This window comes from Schistocerca serialis, chromosome 5 (assembly GCF_023864345.2).
Source record: "Schistocerca serialis cubense isolate TAMUIC-IGC-003099 chromosome 5, iqSchSeri2.2, whole genome shotgun sequence".
In the NCBI taxonomy this organism is placed as follows: domain Eukaryota; kingdom Metazoa; phylum Arthropoda; class Insecta; order Orthoptera; family Acrididae; genus Schistocerca; species Schistocerca serialis.
In genome coordinates this window covers 106,890,667-106,909,893 of record NC_064642.1, presented here as the reverse complement: position 1 = coordinate 106,909,893, position 19,227 = coordinate 106,890,667, and the positions used below count along the sequence as shown (strand labels likewise).

General features: G+C 42.7%; 1 protein-coding gene across 1 annotated transcript in view; it reads right to left on the bottom strand.

Annotated features, from left to right (window-relative positions):
* LOC126481773 (hemicentin-2-like) overlaps positions 1 to 18,424 on the bottom strand; it is a 705,691-nt gene extending 687,267 nt beyond the window's left edge. Inside the window, exon 1 of the mRNA XM_050105728.1 lies at positions 18,222 to 18,424. Coding sequence (XP_049961685.1) covers positions 18,222 to 18,300 — 79 coding nt within the window. The 5' untranslated portion in view covers positions 18,301 to 18,424. The remainder of the gene's footprint in view (positions 1 to 18,221) is intronic.
* Between the last annotated feature and the right edge of the window lie 803 nt (positions 18,425 to 19,227).

The following is a 19,227-nucleotide window of genomic DNA, read 5'->3' as shown; positions in this document are numbered from 1 at the left end:
AAGCAATGTTAGTTTGGCTCATGCATTTGATCCTATGTACATCAACATGCAGGAATCAGTAGCTTCTGCTTAGGCATAGTATTCTGTTTAGTGGCACGGCAAACAGATCAATTGCATTGGTGAGTCTCTCATTATTCTGTCTAGAATGAAACATTTCTTTCAGCACCAGTGTATCTATATTGTAGAGAACTATCATAACAACCTCTCACAAAATGGGCTTCAGTGTTTTTTCTAACATGACGCTTCTTTTGAATTATAAGTAACAACCTCGCTAACTGAACATCTCTGATACTTAAAACCAACTTGCTAGATAGCGCTTGTCTTCGACCTCCTTATTTGCGGGTAGTATTGTTACAATGGCGCTATATTAGCACGTAACACGGAGCAAACTTGGGTTAAGTTGTTGCTACTTTACCGCCTTTGCCTTGTAAACGTTACGTGAGGTGACGAAACAAACATGTTTATTGTTCCAATAATGAAAAGCGAAACGCGTTTCGGAAACAGTGACCTAAGCGAAACATTCAGTTACATCATAACGTCGGTCCTCTTATGTCATGCCTGGAGTGAAATGAACTCAGCCTTCGAAGTTCTGCAAAACAGTCCCCCGTTACGCAAGAGTCAGAATTATGGCGTTGCAGACTAAGAATTAGTGAAAATATGCTTGCTTAAGAGGACTCGGTGAAAACATATGTTTACCATTCATTTCAGCACAGATCCAGTTTTGGTTCTCTGTACATATACTTACGTCGGGACTTCTCAAATATTTGTTGCAGATAGAAGGAGGAGAACAAACAGTCGAATTAGGAACAAAATGTTGCACTTTGCTGAGCCACGGAGAAAAGCAAGCTACAGTACTCTTCACCATTTTGTGTTTTTACATCTAAACTATATAAAAGTCGATAAAAACCACCGCAGGTGTACTTCAGGTACTTTCATCAATTGACAACCAGTTTTATTGTAAAAGAACATTTTCAAGTGACCGAAAATTCGTGTACAGTAAAGCACTGCATGTTGTTACGTTCCATACATTTATTTCTCTGTGCACCTGTGGCACACGATCGGTAAAATGTTTCTGTCATTTCATAGTGTTTCAGAATGTATCTCTTAACTTTATGTATGACGATTAGAGTACAGATTCCATAATTCCAATCCCAAAGAAAGCAGGTGTTGACTGATGTGAAAATTACCAAACTATCAGTTTAATAAGGCACATCTGCAAAATACTAAAGCGAATTCTTTACAGACGAGTGGAAAAACTGGTAGAAGTCGACCTCGGGGATGATCAGTTTGGATTCCGTAGAAATGTTGGAGCACGTGAGGCAATACTGACATTACGCCTTATCTTAGAAGAAAGATTAAGGAAAGGCAAACCTACGTTTCTAGCATTTGTAGACTTAGAGAAAGCTTTTGAAAATGTTGACTGGAATACTCTCTTTCAAATTCTAAAGGTGGCAGGGGTAAAATACAGGGAGCGAAAGGCTATTTACAATTTGTACAGAAACCAAAAGGCAGTTATAAGAGTCGAGGGGTATGAAAGGGAGGCAGTGATTGGGAAGGGCGTGAGGGTTGTAGCCTCTCCCCGATGTCATTCAATCTGTATACTGAGCAAGCAGTAAAGGAAACGGAAGAAAAATTCGGTGCAGGTATTAAAATCCATGGAAAAGAAATACAAACTTTGAGGTTCGCCGATGACATTTTAATTCGGTCAGAGACAGCAAAGGACTCGGAAGAGCAGTTGAACGGAATGGATAGTGTCTTGAAAGGAGGAAATAAGATGAAAATCAACAAAAGCGAAACGAGGATCATGGAATGTAGTCGAATTAAGTCGGGTGATGCTGAGGGACTTCGATTAGGAAATGAGACACTTAAAGTAGTAAAGGAGTTTTGCTATTTGGGGAGCAAAATAACTGATGATGGTCGAAGTAGAGAGGATATAAAATGTAGACTGGCAATGTCAAGGAAAGCGTTTCTGAAGAAGAGGCATTTGTTAACATCGAGTATAGATTTAAGTGCCAGGAGGTCGTTTCTGAAAGTATTTGTATGGGTGTAGCCATGTATAAAAGTGAAACATGGATGATAAATAGTTTGGACGAGAAGAGAACAGAAGCTTTCGAAATGTGGTGCTACAGAAGAATGCTGTAGATTAGATGGGTACATCATGTAACTAATGAGGAGGCATAGAATAGAATGGTGGAGAAGAGGAGTTTGTGGCACAACTTGACAAGAAGAAGGGACCGGTTGGTAGGGCATGTTCTGAGGCATCAAGGGATGAGAAATTTGGCATTGAAGGGCAGTGTGGAGGGTAAAAATTGTAGAGGGAGACCTAGAGATAAATACACTTAGCAGATTCAGAAGGATGTAGGTTGCAGTAAGTACTGGGTGATGAAGAAGCTTGCACAGGATAGAGTAGCATGGAGAGCTGCATCAAACCAGTCTTAGGACTGAAGACAACAACAACAACAACAACAACCTCATGGTCTAGGGACAGAGGCCTTGACTAGGAGTAAAAACGTCCTGGGCTCGGATCCAGCCACTTGGTTCAATTTTTTTAAAAGAACCATCAGCACTGGTGGTTTGAATCCTGGTGTAAGAAGTCACCCTCATTCTGTCAACCGCCTTGTCAAATAGGAGGAAGGAGTGACTGAATGTTAGCGCAATCTCTTCCCCTCACGTGACACAAGAAGGCGGAAGGAACAATCGTCAAAGGTCCTCCGGAAGAAGACTGCCAAGGAGGATGCGACCATGAGGAAAATGATGAAACAGTGATGTTCTATGACCCGGAGCGTCGAATGGCTCTATCTGGAGATAGTGGGAGTCAGGAAATCAAATTGAACGACGATAAGGATTTCTGGTCAGGATCAGGATAATATTAATGATGACAGACAGTGGTCTAACGTGTTTCGTCGTGAACAGAAAGGTAGGGTAGAGAGAATGGTCAACAGTTCAGTAATAGGCTTGTTTTCATAAAATTAACAACAAAACGAAGTCAACAACAACAGCAACAATGTCAACGTCGAAAGCATATGACGAAAAGTCTGAGAAGGAATATGATAATATTGATTGTGGAATTCGGTAATGTAAAGGGAGAAAATAACCTAATAATCAAGGTGCACTACAAATAAGTAGCATAAAAATTAGTATAAAAATTGTAGTACAAAGTGGGCTTGGTAGTAGGAATGAGAGTGGAGAAATAATAATCTTCTGCAATAAATTTCAGCTAGGAAGACGCTGTTCATAAATCACAAGAGGAAGTGTTGGACATGGAAAAGGCCCAGAGACGCAAGAAGATTTCAGCAGGATTACGGAGTGGTGAAAGATTCCGAAATCCAACATTGGTCCGTGACGCGTACTAGGGAGCAGACCTACAGAAAACAAAGACACACACACTGACACAAACACACACATGCACACATATAGACGAGCAGTAGTAGACGGTTTCTACAGCCGCAAGAAACAAACAGAAACCGATCGCACTTCATAGCATCAAAATAAAGCAGACGAGGTGAAAGTGCATCTATACAATATGCAGACTGAATTATATCGATTGTCGGTGAGGGGAATGACATAAAAATATATATCAGTAAGAACATTAGGAGGGGAGCACTTATTGTGATTTAAGTCTGCTTAATTAGTTGTGATTTAAATCTTGAGAACTATATATGATTTTGGGAAACAGATCTGTAAATAAACCCAAATTGTTATAGTGGCCACTGAAAATGCTTTGAAGTAAAACGAAACGTGTATGGTCTAAATAAGACTTCTATTTTACCGCGTAGCACTTATTAACCCTAATTACTTTATAACTGTATATAAAAGGAGCCCTAAGAACAAATAATTCATCATGGACATAATAAACATTAGTCATGATACTACAACCAACAAACACAGTTGACACCTGTTACCTGTATTTTCCTGTATTGAGCGATGGAACGCAATGACGAGATATTGGACATACATTCGGGAGGACAAAGGTAAAAATCCCCGTTTGGCCATCTACATTTGGGTTTTCCGTGGTTTCCCTAATGTGCTTACAGTGAATAGTTGTAAGGCACCTACCAACAGAACATAGTAAAATTTCTTTGATACCGCTTCCAAATCCGAATCTGTGTTCCAATTTAGATAACCTTGTTATCGACGATGTCTTGTTAATCTTCCTTCTTTCTGTGATTCACACAGTTTGTAAGTCAGTAAAATTTTGCCACCATACATGTAATATTCTGTGCATTATCTTCGATTTGTATTGATATTAGATTATCGTTTCGGATGCACAATCGCACTATTAACCATTCCATTGGCTGATACTGGCTAGCAGCATGTACTAACAATTTCTGTAGTACTGCATGTCTGGGAGTTAATTAGAGCCGAGCAATGACAGGAATGGTGACGTGGGCCACGCGTTCCGTAGAACCAGCTATTGGCTAAAGAGCGGCTGGGAAGAGTCTTGTGCTCTGCAGGGGCGAACATTTAATGCACTGAGAGAGAGCAGAGTGCTGGAGGCTGCAGAACCTCCGCAGCACGGACAGTGCGGGCGTGAGGTTGCACTCTGGTGGCACAGAAATAATTTCAGAATAGCTTACCTGGAGAAGGAGTATCGGGGCAGAAGGAATGCGAGGGATCACCAACGATGGTCTCAAGCTGATCTGTGAAGAGTCTTATCCTGAAAGGCGCCAGGGCACGCTTCCTGCTGAAAAGCAGAGGCGCCTATTGGACTGCCGGACTGCTAAGTACGCAGACGTGGAAATGGAAACTAACAAAAGATCTTCTAAAAGGGATGTTAGCTTCATGTGCCTGGCTGGCAGATTCACGACCCATGTTATGTTTTTGTAACGGCCGCTGGGATATGTCGCCTGTGCGCAAACGTAGAAGCCACCTGTCCAGGAGAAACTGGGTTATGGCTCGGAGAGGAACTTCCTTACAGGGATCGAACGAAGACACTTCTCTCTGGGGATCGAACTAGAGGCCACACTTGCGAGAACCACAGCAGAGAAACTGGTCTCTAAATTCTGAGAAGTGTTGATTGCGACACAAATAGCACATGAAGTCATTTCTCTGTGAACAGAGATGTTATTCTGTTTACTCCAGTGACGATTCTTTAGCTCTCTATGGAGTCTGGCGCACATCGAAGTGTTTCTTCATCGGAGAATACTTGAGTGCAATATCTTTTCGCGACTAGTGACCAAACAGAAATCTTGATTTGTGTTCTGTCTTATACCGTGGTAATTTCAGACCTGGAAGTTGGCAGACGGCACTGTTTAGGCTGACAATTGCAGGTACGCCATGTACATCATCTGCATAGCGGCCAACACCCCAACGAGTTGATCACTGATGCAGTGCAACTGCTGTCTGTACTTCAATACGGGATATGTGAACTCCGGTTCGGCGGATAAGGAAACACTCATAGTAAAAGTGTCGAGTTCTATTTGCTTACCCTCTGATGTTTTTTTCTCCAAGTGCCAGTCAAGGTGAAGATCTTTTACTCCTCACCCAACTTTTCCTCTACCATTACGGGGGAGGGGGGTGAAGTTGGGGGAGGAAGATCTTTTATTCCTCACCCAATGTTTCGTCTACCAATGCGGGGGAGGGGGGCTGAAGTGGGGGGGGGGGAGGGGAGGTGGAAGTGGAAGGGATATGTTCTGTCATGCACGAAATTACATGTAGGGTAGAACCCGACATCTTATTTCTTATTTATGCAATGTTTTGCACTTGACATATTTTTGAGAAAAAATGATTTACGGTATAAAGTTGTGATTCTGTAGGTTTTTTTTTTTTTTTTTAACTCTTATTGGGATTTAACTTTTAAGATCATCAGTCCCTATGCGTACACGCTACTTAACCTAAATTATCCTAAGGACAAACACACACACCCATGCCCGAGGAAGAACTCGAACCTCCGCCAGGACCAGCTGCACAGTCTATGACTGCAGCGCCTTAGACCGCTCGGCTAATCCCGCGCGGTGATTCAGTAGTATCTTAACAGGAATTATTGGCTTGATGTGCTAAACTAAAGTGAAATAAAAGCACAACAGGATACTTCGTTTTATGGAATTCCCTTGGTGCAGGTTGTCAATGGCAGGATCGTTTTAATGATTTCAAAGGCGGGAGAATTCCATTGCAGAGACAATTTCAGGCAACCAAACGTACACGCACTGTATGTTACATGCACCACTTACATAATAACCTTAAAACTCGTTTTGTTCCCTTCCCAACAAGAAAGCCGTTAACGAACTGTCATCGTCATGCAGAAATGTCACAAGATCGTCAAATCGTGGCTCTTGCAATAGGATGGTTCCGGATCGGTTCTGGTGGTCAAAATAGTTCAAATGGCTCTGAGCACTATGGGACTTAACATATGAGGTCATCAGTACCCTAGAACTTAGAACTACTTAAACTTAACTAACCTAAGGACATCACACACACCCATGCCCGAGGCAGGATTCGAACCTGTGATCGTAGCCGTAGCGCGGTTCCAGACTGAAGTGCCTAGAACCGCTCGTCCACTCCGGCCGGCTCTGGTGGTCAGCCTGGATGTGATTTCTCAGGTGGTTACCCGCTCTCGTCTACGTTACCCGTTCTAATCAATACACTGGTGAGCTGCGTAAGTATTTCCACCTTACGCTTTACACAAACGGCAATTACAGAAAACATCACATCTACATTAGAACACTAAAACGCAAACCGATTTAAACCCTCAAACATCCACCTGTTGATTGAGCCGTTAGTCATTCTGTGTACATCAAACAAACATGAAAGCCAGTTTATAGTGAATAAAACAAGTTGAGTGGAATACGTTATTCTGTATTTCCGCAACCTGAGATAGACAAGTTTGTAAAATACGAGTAGAACCCTATTTAAGGATCCACATGCTTCATAGAAATTATTTTTACTTGTGGTTTTTCTCAGTTCACTTTTATCCACTTTTTTAACAGACTACAAAGTCAATTGGGGGTATTTGTTTTTACGCGTTAAGAGTAAGATTTTCTAGGTTTCTGAGGAGACCTTTGTACTTCATTTGGCATAAACTGATACAGTATTCTCATTTTGCGCTTCCGCAGAGTAAATATTTTTTTGACCTACGCTGAATTAGCCCAGATTCTCCCAAAGGATAGTATTAAATGAAATTATGCACTGCACACGTCTGCAGGTCAATGCAGTGATACAATAAATGATATCTGTAAGTACATGGCAAATAGAATTGGCTTTTTCGCTACTGTATTAACATACTGATGCCTGCTCAGTTTATTATCGATTTGGATATTTAGGAACCTTATTTATCTGAACCCCTTCATCTGTACTTCCAGTCCTTGAACTATTTTGAATATCCTGTAAAACTTTAATGGTTAAATTGTTTTCTGTGAACCAGCTGCAACCCTTATCCGCTATTTTTCTGGCTGTGATGGACTTATTTGCGTCCTTTATTAGTATTCTAATGTAATCAGAAAACATGATTAATTTAGAATTAGCAGAAAAGAGCAGGACTGGGACTAGCAGCAAACTTTGTGTGTCACCATATTCAAAGTTTTCCAACTTCAAGCACTGTCTCATTCCTGTTTAATCAGTTGTTTATGTGGCCTTCCGCTTCCATGTTGTGATACATCAAACGAGCAAGGGGAATGGCTAAGACGCCTTATCGTTTCAGTTTTTCTAGAAGAATTTAATGATCTACACTATCGAAGGCCACAATAACATAAAATGCTCATGTGAAATTTTCTTGTTCTAAAGTACTACACAAAATCATATAATGCTGTCTATGAAGAGAAACCTTTCCAGTAAGCTTTCTGAGGTGGTGCTATAACGTTATTCTCAGAGAGGTGGTTCAATATTCATGTGCAAGCTATCTCTTCTAAAACTTTTGAGATGACGAGAAACAGTTAGATGAGACTATTATTAGAGGTTAGTTACTAAATTTCTTCTTTTATACATAGGTGTTACTACTGCTTCACTCTATTAAAAAATTCACTGTAACTCAGCCACTGTTAACAAAGGTAACTGGTGGGCGGTATTATGAAGCTAGCATACGATTTTAGAACGTGTGCCATCAGACCATGAAAAGTTACTACCATACAGCGTCCAAATTATTTTTGCCACCTCTCTAACAGATAATCTGGCCAAACTGTAGGAGTACGAAATGCCTATATTCGTAAGTGTCATGGACATGCTTTCCATGGTCGAATTTTTTGCCCCTTCATCTTAGCTAATGTTAGGAAGAATTCTTTGAATTCAGATATAATTATATGAATTTAATATCATCTGTGTCTCTGCTACTGTCATCCCTCAGTTGAATATCATTTGTCTTACCGAATTTATTCGATTCAAGCTTAATAAAGGTCCAAATGGCCTTTGTTTTTTTTTTTGTAATATTTTAATTTTTCGAGCTCACCACTTGATTTCTGTGCTTTTGATGACTGATTGTAATGCGCCATTAATTATTTATAATACTAACACTCTACCTGAATTAAAGCTGTCTCTTCCTGGCTAATTATACTTTTATTCCAAATATATGCCACGCGTTTTCTAGAACATCAATGTAATTTAAGTGTACCTGACACACTGAAAAGGATAACTGGAATCCCGCTATTGTAAAAATATTTTTCATAAAACATTAATACGGTCACAAGTAAAGGTGATCTCACAGTTTAAAAAAGGAAACCGCTATAGCAGTGAGCGTATAGAGAAATTAGCGTACTGGACATCGCTTACGAAGTATATGCAAGAATAGTGAACAGGAGGTGAAACATATAGCTGGGAGTTTATTACGGGAAAAATGAATGGGATTTCGGACGGACAGGTCGACAAAAGATGCAGTGTTTACACTGATCAGCCAGAACATTATGACCGCCTGTCCGACAGCCGGTATGTCTCCCTTTGGCACAAATAACAGAGGCAGGGAATGGATGCAATTAGGCCATTGTACGTCGCTAGAGGGAACTGGCACCACATCTGGACACATAAGACTCATAAGTCCAGTAAATTCCGGGATGGAGTTGATGAGCTCTGAGGCCACGTTCAGTCACATCCCAGACGTGTTAGATCACGTTCCGGTCTGGCAAGTTGTGGGGCCAGCACATCGACTGAAACTCGCCCCTGTGTTCCTCGAACCACTCCATCCCACTTCTGTTCTCGTAACAGGGCGCATTACCTTACTGAAAAATGCCACTGCTGTCGGGATACAAGAACGTCGTGAAGAGGTGTATGTGGTCTGTAACCAATGTAGGATACTCCATGGCCGTCATGCTCCACTTGACTCATGAGCCGGCCGGAGTGGCCGAGCGGTTAAAGGCGCTACAGTCTGGAACCGCACGACCACTACGGTCGCAGGTTCGAATCCTGCCTCGGGCATGGATGTGTGTGATGTCCTTAGGTTAGTTAGGTTTAAGTAGTTCTAAGTTCTAGGGGACTTATGACCACAGCAGTTGAGTCTGATAGTGCTCAGAGCCATTTGAACCATTTTTTATACTCATGGATGGCCACGTCAAGGTTCCCCATGGCATAATGGAACCGCCGCCAGATTGTCTCTCTCCCGCCCTACAGGTGTCAAGGAGCTGTACACCTGAAGAAGGTATCGAGATTCATCAGATCTTGCAATGCTCTGCCACTGCGCAAACGTGCAGTGCAGATGGTCTCGTTGCGATTTCAGCAGCATTTGTCGATGTTGGCACATTCATGGGTCGTCAGCTGTGGAGGCCCATCGTTAGGCGTGTTCGGTGAACTGTGTGTGTTCAGACACTCTTGTGCTTTGCCGATCATTAAATTCTGATGTTAGTTCTGCCACAGTTCACCACCTGTCTTGTTTTACCAGTTGGTTTCGCCACGTGTTGCAGACACTCACCACAGCACTCCTCGAACCCTCGACAAGTCGTGCAGTTTCCGAAATGCTCCAGCCGAGCTTCCCAGACATCACGATCTGCCCTCGGTCGAACTCAGATGGAGTGGACGCCTTCCGCTTTCTACGCACAAACAGGACGCTCATTGATACTGCATGCGCAGTTCAAGTGTCTGATCAGCAGTCATTCCTCGCCGGGGGACGCCGTTATCGGCTGGACAGGTTTTTATCGACAGTAGGTTGATCGTAATGTTCTGGCTGATCAACGTATAATAAAAACTAATAATCGATAAACAGAGTGAGTGTAATAGGGTTCAAATGGTTCAGTTGGCTCTGAGCACTATGGGACTTAACTTCTGAGTCATCAGTCCCCTAGAACATAGTACTACTTAAAACCTAACTAACCTAAGGACATCACACACATCCATGCCCGACGCAGGATTCGAACCTGCGACCGTAGCGGTCTCGCGGTTCCAGACTGTAGCGCCTAGAACCGCTCGACCACTCCGGCCGGCGTGTAATACGGAAACCCATTCATCGTTCATTCATTTCATTAAGGCACTCGGTAATATTGGTGGAAAACTGTGGAGATTTTTGAGAAAAAGTGTGTGATCACAAGACCTAATAAGCGTTTTAAAAAGTCTGTACAGACAAACGAATAAAATTTTGGATATAAACTCCACTCCAACACAGCCTGCAACCATAAACCGAGGAGTAAGACAATGTTTCAGCATTTTATCCGTACTTTTGATGCTTATTTAGATGATGCAATTCGAGAATAGAAGAATTTTTTAAAGGGGAATTAAGATTAACAGTAATTTCGTTTGAATTGTTATTTATATGCAGACGACGCCACACCGCTGGCCGATAACGAAGACGACGTAGGAAGGGTTACGTAAGGTTTGGAAACAGTACTTTGGGAAGAGTACCATCTGTCGATTTCAAAAAAGAAGAAAAAATCAATGGCTTTCAAAGGAAAATGTACTGTACAAACAGAAATTGTGACTAACAATAAAACAAGTCAAACATTTTGACTATTTACCATTGACGTCACATATATGTGTGACGAAGACGGAAAGAAGAAATGGGCAGAGGTTCGGAATATTTGTGGAATAACAGACAGATGTCTACAAAATAAAACGACGATAGAAACAAAATTGGAATTTTACAAGATGACGGCAGATTCAGTGCTTCCCTTCCGAAGTGAATCGTGAGTAATATATAAATGTCAGGAAAGTTGCAAACGAGCCACAGAAATGAGGTTGCTATGGGCAATAAGGGATGCTGAAGTTTCGGCAGATTTCTAAATTCGGAAATTGGGGAAGAACTGAATATATTTAATGTCCTCAATAAAATTCAAGGAAATAGGAGAACCGGAATGAAAATTCGAAGGAATAACTGAAGAACAATTACGTCTCCCGATAAGAAGATTTAAGCCGGTTGGGAGAAGAAGTCAAGGAAGGCCGAGAAAGTAATGGGCACCGTAACAGACAAAATAAAGAAGAAGCCTAGTGCTTGAGGTGAAGACGGTAATGATTAATTTCTTCTCAACTGTGTGTCATTGATAAACTTCTCGTAGTTAGTCTTGCAAATTTTCTTTCCACAACGTAACTGAAGCAATATTTATGACTGAGGAAAGTCATATATTTCTTTCCGTAGTTAAACAAAGATTCGGTTACAGCGTCTGCCACTAGAGTTGGATGATCATTTCCCTAACCTTTTCCTACTAAGCAAATCACATGTTTCTATTCTTTGTAGCTTTCTAACTCGCATGAAGCATGTGAGGATGTTCTCCTAATTCCAAACCTCTATTTAATAGTGAATGAAATTTTGTATTTTGTGACTCTAAAAGGCGGTCAAGGTATTCTCTAGGATGATTAGATTCTACATGGTTTTCAATATCAGTGACTAAATTGGAAAAAAGGAAAGAAAAAGTACGCCCATGTATTACAGAATGAATTTATACTTTGCAGCGGAGTGTGTGCTGTTTCGAAAATTCGCACAGAATAAACCTATGTGCCGATACGGTAATCGAACTCGGACCTCTATTTTTGATGGCAGGTGCTGTACCGAGATTGTTTTCGTCATTGTTCTCGTAACTTGGTCTGTGCGGATGTCTCATGACACCTTTTCAAATTCATCGTTGAATACTTCATTCAGTTTTTTTTTATTTTTATCACAGCAGGCAGCTAGCCTTCCTACCGAGCTACTGTATAGGCTAAAACCGGCCGAGCTATCCAAGCACGACCAACGACCCACGCTCATAGCCTAAGTTCCGCCATTACCTTGTATGCGGGATTGGCGGACGTGAGGGGTACTGGTGCTGCAAGCGTGGCTCGTGAGTAGTGCCTGCTAAAGGCAATGGTCGCTATTTCGATTCCCAGTCCTCCACTCAAGAAGTTTCAGGTCGACGTATAACGCATATGAGCTTCTATTTTCTTTCACATCTACTCCACGTAAAATCTTATTGCAAATAACGTACTATTCAAACTAAAGAATCGTGTTTGTCAATACTGGACGTTCGTAAAGATAATAGAAATTTTGCTTTTGAAAATTTGTATCAGAAGTGGGTTTCGGACCTGTCCTCGTGCGTTAGTGTTTGCCTTTATCAATAATTATATCAACCGAGCATTTTTCTTGGACCAACTCAAATTCTAAATACTACATTTGAGTACCTCCAGGTTCTCCGAAAGTATGTTCAAATTATTTCCAGTAACTTTGGAATAGCACAAGAGAGAGAGAGAGAGAGAGAGAGAGAGAGAGAGAGAGAGAGAGAGAGAGAAAGAGAGAGAGAGAGAGATTCACAGAATGTCGGGTCTTACTGCCGACACAGTAAAATATATTATTCGATGGGAGGAAAGCACTTATTTACCGTTGAAAATATATTCGGCGAATATTTACGCTAAATACATGTAACACTGAAAATTTGAATCCATCTGACAAGGCTTAAATGCTGAAAGCACTTGCTGACGAAAAGCGGGAAATGTGGTTTCAAGGAAAATATTTAAAATGTGGTTTATTAATCACTTTGCAATCACTTCGTAAATTTCTATGACTTACAACATGTTATCCTAAACGCCGAAACTTCCGGACTGAGAAGCCGAGATCGATACATAAAGCTAGGGAACTCCCTGACGCAAAAGATTGTTTTCCGATGGACACGTGCTACGCCTTAGGTCAGTGAATGATACATTAAGTATTTTCTCGTTTTCAGCTGCAGAATGATTTTATTATCTCTTTAAGTATAGAAACTCATTTCGACAGTTTGCCATTTTCAAGTAATCCTGCAATATACAATAAGCAATATTTTCGTCTAGGGTTATAAAGTATATGTTAAATGGCCTACTCTACTTTTGCAGATATTTACGTTTTTACATGTCACAGCAAACTGTCTTGAAGAGTCTACTGAGATTATTTCTCAGTTCCCGCGTTGTTGAGGCTTGTCAAAAATTTATATGTTGTGCCACCTTTTACATCTTTCCATTTACACTTACGTTCGTATCACAGCACAATCAATCACAGTGTCACACATCTCTTTACAACAAATGTACAATTCATAGGCACGGAACCTGCCGAAACGAGAATCGTCGTTTGTACATAACGACCTAATAAAATCATTGTACAGCAGCAAATGGGGAAGTAATTCGTCACTCTCCGAAGATTCCTTTCGCAGTCGGAGACGAATCATCGAGGAATCGTTATATGATATTCCAACCACAGCCTCTCTGACTTGAAGTTGTAACTCAAATGACAGGGGCCATGGAAGTCTACACTATACGATGAAAACCACAACTATTTTGCCACATTTCTTGTAGCCTCACTACCACCATCGCAGATATGAAAAGCGTATTCTGCTTTCCTCTCATAAATAACGCGTCTCTCCACCATAAAGATGTAGTAAAATGTTTATTACATACTTAGGAAGTGTGTATATTGAAACTGAGTAATTGACCAGATTGTTCTTACTGTTGTTTTCACTAAGGGGGAAGGGTAAGGTAAGCAGTGTTCCAGACTTTTACCACGGGACAGATTGCCGACAAACGGGAATGACATCTGGACACTGTTACAGGCGCTAGCTAGTGCACACTCTCTCGAAATAGATCATAAATTATTATAACAAACATTAAAAAGTGAAACGAATCGTACCTCTTCTCGATTAACAAAATTTTGCGACGCACTCCAACGGAGTTCGTGGTATAGTGAAACGTTTGAACGAATTCTTTGGAAACCCCGTTCTACTTTATGCTTAACTGTAAAAGTTGGATGTTTAACTCCACGACATTCGTCCCTAGACGATCAGCACGCGGGCGTATCCGAATTGCTTTGCGCATGCAAAAAATGCTTTACGGGAATGTGCAGAAACATGGCAGGCACTTATAGTAAAAGGATACCGGGAGCTTCAAATTAAAGAAAGAAAAATTAAACTGGATACCTAGAGTATCGCCGACCTTCACTCAAACAAAAAGCTATCTACCTTGGAAATATTCTGATCGTCTATTTCGTTTAGTAGTGCATGATGCGAGTTTCGTTAACATGTGAAAGAAACAATCTATGTCAACTTACTGTGGTGGAACTTGATAATAGTGTAGAGAAGAGCGAAAACGCAAGTAATATCGCACCCAGCGAAAGCTGCCACACCCCTCCTTCCCCCTCCCCCCAAAAAAAAAAAAAAAAAAAAAAAAAGACTTCTCAAAACAAACCAACATTCTGTTACCGAATCAGAGCGACATAAAAATTTAGTATCACTTTCTATGTAATCACAACACATCATGTAGCAAGTGTACCCAGAGCACTTGCGAGTCGAGTGATACCTCAAAAATATTTTGTTACTCAGCATGAGACTAAGATGGGTTAGTCCATACCTCTTTCTCTCCACTCCCCCCCCCCCCTGCCCCCCACGACGCCTCTAGGTACCTCCCCCTCCCTTGCCCCTAGCAGCTTCTGATACGCCCATGACATTAGAATTACGGCGAATTTTGCTGCAGTCTTCCGCAGCTGCACACAGTGATCTATTATTTACAGTGGTTTAAAATCCCTTTTCAGCTGAGGACACATAGTCTTAAGCAGCATCATTAGTTTGATGGTTAATTTGTGTTCGAGAACCCACACTAGTGTTAGCGGGGTCAGCGTAACGTTTTATATTTGTAGTCTGCATAAACCATCTCTGTCCATTTTGTCATAGGACAGTATAACTAAGAAGTTTATTCCTACCCTTTTTTTCTCTGTCTTGTAACCAGTCAGATATCGAACACACTAGCACCAAGAATTTTTTTGCACCGTTCCTACAAAATTAATAAGGATTTCGTTAGACAAGGTGTATGAGCTTCGATTCACAGGTTGATGTCGGCGCTGCAGAGAGACTATCTCTACTCGCAAATTTCAACTGAAGTCTTTTAGATAACCGATGCATTTCCCTCCGGATAACACCTCTGATTTCTCGCGATGTGTCAGTTCATTCAGCCAACTGAAGCAAACCGTGAGAAGTGTCGCATAAGGCGCCATATTGCCAGAGATATTGTTTGTGACATCCAGTCACATCCTGGCGGAACTGGATTTCATTGAAGTACCCTTATAATGATTTAGTGTTCCATGTGGAATGAAGAGTACGGTTGCGCAATGTATAATATGTTACTCAAGATCAAATCTCTCTAAGGGAACTGCAGGACAACCCTGATCTGCTTTGTGGACCTAGGTCGGCAGCAAAAAGCTCCTAATAGTGCGGCAGTTTTGTAACTATGCGCTAGATTAAGCTACTATCGTAAATAACATAGACAGATAATAAGGCGTGAAGCCGCAAAAACGAGAAATAATCCCTAGCGGATGCCTCTCATTGGTTTCAAACACGACTCATATCGAAAAATCATTTCCTTACTATTCGTTCATATTTATCACGCTGGCTGAAAACTGACAGTAAACTGGCTTTCCAACAATATTTCAGATGAATTTAAAATACAACGAACTTGATTGTTAAGTACTTTCGAGGATTCCCTCGACAAATTCATATTAGTGCGGGAATTGATCGTTAGAAAGTAGCCTGTCAATTCGCTTCACTTATCCGTTAATCAGTGAGCTATATGAAACATTTTGACTTGTGTTCTTTGTTGCCCAATCAGCGCAGAAAAATTTCAGACGACTTGGAATGAAGAATACTGAGTGGAAGTAATACCAGCATGCTTCAATTCCATGTATTTACAGAGTCGGAGGTAAGAATACAGAGACTGGAGTAATTAAAAGTGTTGCAGCGAAGAAGACCACAATACAAATTGAAGCAGGTGAACTTCATTCACTTGTGCTTGCATTTTAATCAGTTAGTTTCACTGTAACTGTTTTCGTTTTATAAAGAAATGCCCTTAATTTTATTCCAATGGCTTCTCCTTTTCCTTCAACCAGTGGCCGAGGAAATCATACGGCTCAGAAACGGGGCCAGGTGAAATCCAAAGAGCGAACTAGCTAAAGAGCTCTTACGGAGCAGTAACGAAACACAAACAAAACTCCCGCCAGCCCCTGGCTACAGAACTTGAGAGGGAATTTAATTCCGCAACGTGGAAGTATTAGGGTTAACTCCGCGGCCGGACGGAGACCGCAGAAACTCGGCGAGTGGCTGCGTAATGTCTGAGGCGGGCACACGCTCCGTGCACTTCTTTCTGCTGCTGTTCCCGACTGAACGATGCGGGGCGGAGCAGTTACAAGTCTGCGTATATTCCAGGGACGTTCCTTTACCCCATCGACAATACGGATATATTTCGCGTTACTGGATGCCTTTGTCAACTGTTGCGTTGCGTGAAACCACCTCATTCCAGGCTGTTTGCTGTGCTATGCGTGTGTGCACAATCCTGAGCAGGGTATTTTCAACACGAACACTATAACTGTAGTGCTTTTCGGCGTTTTTGTAGGATCTTGAAAGGAATCTGGTTTGTTGCTGACAGCCAAATCTTATCAAAAGTGTCTAGTTTGACAACAAGAGGGGTGATATTTTCACCTACGTGATCGGCATACATGAATTTGATAACGTAGTTTAAAACTTACTTAAAGGTAAAGGTAAGCACCTATAAAGTGAGTTGCGAGGTAAGTAGAACAACTTGCTCCGAAACCTACCGCTATTAAAATTTCCTGTCGTGGAGTGAACAGCGTCATTATCCCTCTACCTGATAGTTGTTTTTCTCTGCTACCCCTCACTCTGCCTCCTTTTCCTAACACCATGCCCCGTGCCTTATGCTCTTTCTCTTGGTTTCCTCTTCCACTTCTACTCTCTCCCTCATACCCCCCCCCCCCCCGCCACTCTCAGTCTAGCTATCCCTTTCCCCTCTGCTTCTAGACCCCTCCACCCCCTCCTCACCCCATCCACGTATATGTGCACACGCACTCATGAACCAAGTTATTACCTTGCCTGTCTCTTCGTCTTCCTGCATCTGTATAGATTATATCCTGTTCTATCTTCTCTAACCTGTGACTGATCTCCTCAATCCATAACAATGTGTGCTTATCTCTCTCTCTATCTCTCTCTCTCTCTCTCTCTCTCTCAGTGTGTGTGTGTGTGTGTGTGAGAGAGAGAGAGAGAGAGAGAGAGAGAGAGAGAGAGAGAGAGAGAGAGAGAGAGTGAATATGTGCTCGCGTGTGTATGTATCTCAGAGAGACCGGGACGTAGAGAGAGAGTGAGAGGGGGGGGGGGGGGAGAGTCAGAGATTTACAGGTACGGAAAAAGCTACGGGTGCAGTGACAAAATAGAGAGAATAAATAGGAAAAATATGGAAAAGGTGTGAGAAGCAGTGACTTCGATATCACATCCGCAAACTTGGCTAGTTTTTCGCTTATTGCAGCCCTTTAAGCAGTAACTGATAGAGTATATACGGCCGTGTCTGTGCCGGAATATAAACTGTGAAATTACTGAGTTGGGCAGATAGGAATTCTGCGTATATGGAAACACAAGAATTATAATAATTAGTAGCCACAAAATACCTCCGTATCATACTAAAAATAATGTGAAATTATTTTAATTGAATTGAAGCACCAACACGATCCGAGGCAGGATTAGCAACGCCTTTCATTTGCAGCAACTCTTACAACAGGTCCGTAAGGCTGGCTGCGTGACTCACAAAAGCTGTTTCCCTTTGTAGCAGCGGTAAATGTTACCACTCACTTATCTGCTCTATTTAAAAGACGTGAAAAAATAAAGGCAAAAGGCAAAGTAAAGAATTCCTCGTTACTAAATCTACGAAAACTTGTCATCTTAGCGTTTGTCAATATCTTCTAAGAAACTGTAATGAAAATGTGATCATTCCCGCACAGGTGTAAGTGATATAACAACAGGTTCGTTGAGCGTAATGGTAGGCATTTGCTGAACGAAACGAAAATTTCATTTTCTGCGCAGGTTTATGGATAGATAAATTAGAAGGATACTTACTCTCTTTTGCCAGTAGGCCTGTCGAAGAAACAAGCGCGAGGGCCAACAGAAGTCCATCCCAACCACTTCTGCCACTCATTTTCTAGGACTCTAGAGTCTGCAGATGTTCGATTCCGTATGAAATTCCATCCGAACCAATCACCTTTGACGATTAACGTACATTTGCGGTCTCAGAGATATACGACCACATATTTTCTCACGACTAACGACGGAAAAGTATGGTTTGACCACTTCGAGGGCCGCAGGAAGCTCCGAAAGTCACCCGCGGGACACGCACAGCAGATAGAAACGATCTTCCAGAGTTTTTTATCAAGTGAAAGAGAAACTTTGTCATTGTTAGCACATGTACACAGTTTGTCCAGAAAACGGCAGTCCTGAGTAGAGGAGTGTTCTGAGCAGTCTGTCAAAGGTTGTATTCTGAGGCGCGAACGCAGGATTCGGAGGGTGCCGAGCGCGCGTCGTAACATATGGAGAGGCGAATCTCGTCGACGCACTCGCGGGGGGTCCGTCACGCCGCGTAAGTGGGTCACAGCATCCGGCCGAGACGTCAGCGCGTGGCGCGGCCACTGGAGGCGGCCGAGTCGGCTCTGCGGCACGGGGGCGGCAGCAGCGCCACCCCTCGCCTCCCCAGCGGCGCCGCAGACGCCAGCAGCATCGCCCGGGCGCGTCCAGTCGGACCAGTAGCCGCCGCCGCGCTAGCGATCGCAGCAGCCGCACACAGCCCGGCGGCGAGCGAGCGGGCACCGCGACGCGCTCTGACGTCATCGGAGCGGGGCGCCGACGCCGCCGCCGCCGCCGCCGCCGACGCCGGGGTGTCGGCGCACGCGCCGTGGCGACGCCTCCGACGCCGGCATCTGCTCCAGCCGCCGCTGCGTTGGCCCGATACCGCCGGCCCGGCCCGGCGCTCGGTGTCTGTCGCGCGACAGAGGCGCGCCCCTGCTGGCGGGCCCAGTGAATAATGTAGCTCTCGACACTTAAGCGTCGGCGGCGGATGCTCGACAGGGAG